Genomic DNA, 5,734 nt, shown 5'->3' on the forward strand with positions numbered 1-5,734 from the left:
TCTGCTATTAGTCAATTATTAAATTGCAAGTCTGAATTTAATATGAGCATATCTTGCTATGATCGAATCATGAAAATAGTGAAGAATATGTTGCCGGAAAGTGAGAAGCTGCCCCCTGATTTCTATCAATCAAAGAAGATGCTTCGGAAGTTGGGATTGGAGTATATAAGTATTGATGTTTGTGAGAATAATTGTATGCTATTCTATAAGGAAACAGAGAATTTGATTGAGTGTACCATTTGTGGTCATCCTCGATATAAACTCAGAAGAAATGATGGTGGTGGTAGGAGAAAAGATGTTCCTTATAGAAGGTTGCGATATCTTCCAATAACACCAAGACTTCAGAGGCTTTTTATGTCAAGCAGAACGGCTGAAAACATGTCATGGCATGTGAAGGGAGGTGATTCAGATGAGATGGTGCATCCTGCTTGTGGGGAGGCTTGGAAGCACTTTGACCGCATTCATCCATCCTTTTCTACCGAGCCTCGTAATGTGAGACTTGGGTTATGTACTGATGGTTTTAACCCTTTTAGCCAATCAGCTCGTTCTTATTCTTGTTGGCCAGTTTTCGTAACAGTTTACAATCTTCCATCATCAATATGTATGAAACGACCCTACATTTTTCTAAGTTTAGTCATTTCTGGACCTAAGAGCCCCGGCAAAAGTATCGATGTCTTGCTTAGGCCTTTGATTGATGAACTTAAAATATTGTGGAAAGTAGGGGTCAGCACTTATGACATTTTTAGAAAAGAGAATTTTCAAATGAAGGCAGCTTTATTGTGGACTATCAACGATTTTCCTGCATATGGCATGCTTTCAGGATGGAGTACGCATGGAAAGTTGGCCTGCCCGTATTGTATGGAGAACTCAAAAACTTTTACACTACAACATGGTGGGAAGACTTCTTTTTTTGACTGCCATCGTCAATTCTTGCCCATGGACCATGCATACAGATACCAAGTTGATGGTTTCTTCAATGGTAAAATAGAGACAGACCCCCCACCTCCTCGACTGTCTGGTGAGGAGTTGAAAAATAGGGTCTCTGCCTTACCTAATATAACTTTTGGTTTGAAAGCCCCTAAGCACACCATTCCTGAATTCGGTAAAGATCATAATTGGGTGAAAAGGAGCATATTTTGGAAGTTGCCCTATTGGCATACACTACTTATTCGACACAATTTAGATGTCATGCATATTGTTCGAAATGTGTTTCTCAATATATTTTACACTTGTATGGATGTAAAAGGGAAGACTAAAGATAATGTGAAAGCAAGGCAAGATTTAGAGCTGTATTGCAAGCGTCCTAAGTTGAGGATTCAATTTGTTAATAGAAAGCTAGTTAAGCCTCCAGCTTCCTATGTATTGTCCAAAGACCAAGCAATGGAGGTCTGCGAGTGGGTGAAAGGGTTAAGACTCCCTGATGGATATGCTTCAAACATATCGAAGTGTGTTAACCTGGATGATTATAAGTTTTATGGGTTAAAAAGTCACGATTGTCATGTTTTCATGCTGAGATTGCTTCCAATTGCATTCCGTGAAGTATTGCCAGCACCAGTGTGGAATGCATTGACAGAATTAAGCTGTTACTTTAGAGATTTATGCAGCACAACTCTGCGTGTCCGAGATATGGAGGTTCTTGAGAAAAATATTGTGGTAACTCTCTGCAAACTTGAGAAGATATTCCCTCCTGCATTTTTTGACTCAATGGAGCACTTACCTGTTCATCTAGCTTATGAAGCTAAGGTTGGGGGGCCCGTGCAGTACAGATGGATGTACCCCTTTGAAAGGTAACAATTTCTGTAAATCCATTAAATAGTTTCTTTGTATCCATTAAATTTGAGAAATTAACATATTAATCTTATTTATAGGCTTATGCATAATATAAAGCAGAAGGTAAAGAATCGAGCATCGATTGAAGGTTCTATTGTCGAGGCTTACATCATAGAAGAAATATCAACTTTCTGTTCGCATTATTTTGAGCCTTCTATACAAACGAGGTTAAATCAAGTTCTCCGTAATGAAGACGAAGGGGAGTTTGATCTCATGGATCGTCTATCCATTTTTACTCATCAAGGTCGGCCTTTTGGGAAACCTTTTGGAAGGCATTTGACTACTCAGGAGTTTAGTGCTGCTGAATTATATGTTCTTCTGAATTGTGGAGTGATTGATTAAAACCCCTATTTGATTTTGATGAGCTCAAAGCGTTTGAGTATATCTTATGTTTACTAATGAATTCAATTAAGTGTTTCAGTGAAAATCGTGTCTAAGTGTTTCTAGACTTGGTTCAAGATATTTTGGATAAGGTATGAAGTCAGTTTGAACCAAAGTCTGAGACTTGAGTCGACTCCAGGATATTACGAGTCGACTCCAAGCATATCAGAATCACTGGCACGGGCTCGAGTCGACTCCAGACCAGTATGGGTCGACTCCGACTGAGAACAGACAGACGAACAGAAAGCATCAACTCAAAACCTGTCAGCGAGTCGACTCCTGAAGTGCGCGAGTCGACTCCGATGCTTACCGAGTCGACTCCGGAGTAATATGAGTCGACTCCAAGAAGCTACAGACAGAAAAGTCAGAGAGCATTTTTTCGACCCTGAGATTCGAGTCGACTCCTGTGGAACGCGAGTCGACTCCGATGGTTGGCAGGTCGACTCCAAAGAAAGTGAGAGTCGACTCTCAGTGGAACACAAGGCAAAAGTCAGAGAACCGTTTTCGGACTCTAAGATTCGAGTCGACTCCCGCAATACGCGAGTCGACTCCAAGACAGCGCGATCCAAGAAGACAGAAGATCAATTTGTTGTCTCTGAGAGCCGAGTCGACTCCCAGACAGCTCGAGTCGACTCCAAGGCAGCGGTACACCAAAAAGGCAGAAGACTAAGTTTCGGAAACTGAGAGCCGAGTCGACTCCGGGGAAGTTCGAGTCGACTCCAAGACTGGACGAGCCAAAAGACAGAAGATCGGGAGTTCGGGCTCTGAGCGCCGAGTCGACTCCCAGGACTGTCGAGTCGACTCGAGCGGACCAAATTGAAAAGTTGATCTACGGATTTCATGGGAGGAGCCGACTCCGAAAATGCCAAATCAGCTCCAGAAGTTGGCGAGTCGACTCCGGATCAAGACGAGTCGACTCCCAGTCGAAGAAGCTACTTTAATTCAAATCCGGAACAGTTGCCGAGTCGACTCCAGAAAAGCATGAGTCGACTCCCGCTACAGCCGAGTCGACTCCTGATCGCGCGAGTCGACTCCGACCCCAACGGACACATTGTCAGGTTGTGCAGAGTGTGCAGAACGGGCAGAAATAGGTGTCTAACGGCTAGTTTCCGTGGGGGATGGCTTAAATAGCCACAGAGGACTGTAGCAAGGCAGAGAACTACCATTCCATTCAAAGAGATCAAGCATTTATTCTCTGCAAACTTGCTTTCAACGAAAAAGAAGGAAGAGCGCCATTAACTCAATCCAACAACCTCTTCCCAGCATTGAAAGAAGTCTCCTCCTGCATTCAAGTCGATCAGACGTTCCAGAGGAGACTCAAAGTTCAAGAAGCCTTATTCTATTCCAACGCAAAAGTGTTTGAGGGCTCTTAACTTCTCTCTAGTTTATATTGTAGCAAATCTGCTTTTTAAGAAGCTCAGTTTTTCTGTTTGTTTCTTATTCTTTCCATATTGTCTTTGTTTGATTCAATCGGGAGATTGAATCAAGGGTGTAGAGGTTGGTTGGTGAGCCGAGTGTAAAACCAACGTGTAAGGGTTCGATTGTGATCCCGGGAAAACAATCGGGGTTGGTTCTAGTCGGTGAGCCTGGGAAAACCGACCGAGTTTGTTGTGAGCTCGTAAAACAACAAGTTTGGTTGTGAGCTTGGAAAACAACCGGCTGTAATCCAAGGGGTTATAGTGAATTCCCAAGTGAGGCTTGGGGAGTGGACGTAGGAGCAAGGGTTAGCTCCGAACCACTATAAACATCGTGTTTGTGATTGCTTGTCTCTCTTTCTCTCATTCTCATTTCACTCACAGCACATAGCAACTAATTAATCACCTTGCAAAAGTATTAATTAGTCATCTACAAAAGTTTTAATTGTAAAATTATTTTAAAACCCAATTCACCCCTCCTCTTGGGTTGTCTATCTGGGCAACAAGTGGTATCAGAGCCTAAACTCTTCTACCCTAAGAGTAAAAGATCGAAATGACAACCCCATTTGGATCTTCCCACATTGAGGGTCAGTCCACCCAAAGACCCCCATTCTTTAATGGATCCGATTACTCATATTGGAAGGCTAGGATGAGAATATTCATCCAAGCCCAAGACTATGAGATGTGGACCATTGTATCAAATGGACCATACATCCCATCCATCTATGTAGAGGGGGTCACTGTACCCAAACTAGAAAAGGATTGGGATGAACATGACATGAGAAAGGCACAACTCAATTCTAAAGCAATGAATGTGCTTTACTGTGCATTAGATAGGAATGAATTCAATAGAGTCTCTACTTGCAATTCTGCAATAGAGATTTGGGACAGACTTGAAGTGACCCATGAGGGCACGAATCAAGTCAAAGAATCCAAAATAAATATATTAGTTCATAAGTATGAACTATTTAAGATGGATTCTAATGAGACAATCACTAGCATGTTCACTAGGTTTACTGACATTGTCAATGGCCTAAAAAGCCTTGGCAAAAACTATACTAACAGTGATCTTGTCAGGAAAATTCTTCGCTGTCTACCAAGGTCATGGAAAGCCAAGGTGACGGCAATCCAAGAAGCTAAGGACTTGAACAAACTTCCACTTGAAGAGCTCCTTGGATCCCTAATGACTCACGAGCTAACAATGAAGCAGCACAGCGAAGAAGAGTCCTCCCATAAGAAAAAGGTAATAGCTCTTAAATCTACATCATCTAACAAGGACTTATCTTGCAGTAGCAGCAGTGAAGAAGAGGATCATGAGGGAGATGATGATGAGGCTCTTCTTGTGCGCAAATTCAGAAAATTCATCAACCACAAGAAGTCCTATCATCAAAGGAGAGGCCCCTCAAATTCCTATCGCAAGGATAAAGGTAAGGAAAGGGAAAATGAGGGGATTGGTTGCTATGAGTGCAAAAAGCCGGGACACATCAGAGCTGAGTGTCCCTTACTAAAGAAGAGCAGCAAGTACAAGAAGAAGAAAGCCCTTGTCACCACCTTATCGGACTCCGACGCATCATCTTCATCATCGGATGAAGAACAAGAAGAAAAGGCCAATTTCTGCTTCATGGCCAATGAAAATGAGGTAACGTCCGAAACGCATCTAGATTTTACATTTGATGAATTGTATGATGCATTTAATGAATTAATGATAGAATATAAGGCTATAAACCTTAAGAACAAAGAGCTAAAGCTAGCTAGTCAATCTTACTTACATAAATACGATAAATTAGTTAAGGATAAGGATTCTATCACCAAAGAAAATTTAGAACTTAAGACAAGCAATCAACTCTTAACTCAAAAGACTAATACCTTGAGTAAAGATATTGAAAAACTAACTAAAGAAATTTCAGAACTTAAAAACAATAAACAAATCTTAAACAAGAATGTCATAAAAGATTTAAACATTCTAAAAACCGAAAAACAAACTCTAACTAAAGAACTTGAAAAGTACAAACCTTTGGTTGAAAAATTTACATATAGTTCAGAAAAACTGAATATGATACTTAATAGTCAACGAGCCGTATTTAATAGAGCGGGTTTAGGATATAAAC

General features: G+C 41.2%; 1 protein-coding gene across 1 annotated transcript; it reads left to right on the plus strand.

Moving 5' to 3' along the window:
- The first annotated feature begins 257 nt into the window (after positions 1 to 257).
- Positions 258 to 2,573, plus strand: LOC120112089 (uncharacterized). Its single transcript, XM_089926935.1, has 4 exons — positions 258 to 710; positions 954 to 1,755; positions 1,888 to 2,033; positions 2,459 to 2,573. The coding sequence occupies exons 1-4, from the start codon at positions 355 to 357 to the stop codon at positions 2,538 to 2,540; spliced, it is 1,386 nt and encodes a 461-aa protein (XP_089783061.1). The 5' UTR covers positions 258 to 354; the 3' UTR covers positions 2,541 to 2,573.
- The last annotated feature ends 3,161 nt before the right edge of the window (positions 2,574 to 5,734 follow it).

The sequence above is a fragment of the Phoenix dactylifera genome, chromosome 13 (genome assembly GCF_051530095.1).
Source record: "Phoenix dactylifera cultivar Ajwa chromosome 13, Ajwa_hap1_PhDact_Kaust_v1.1, whole genome shotgun sequence".
Taxonomy (NCBI): domain Eukaryota; kingdom Viridiplantae; phylum Streptophyta; class Magnoliopsida; order Arecales; family Arecaceae; genus Phoenix; species Phoenix dactylifera.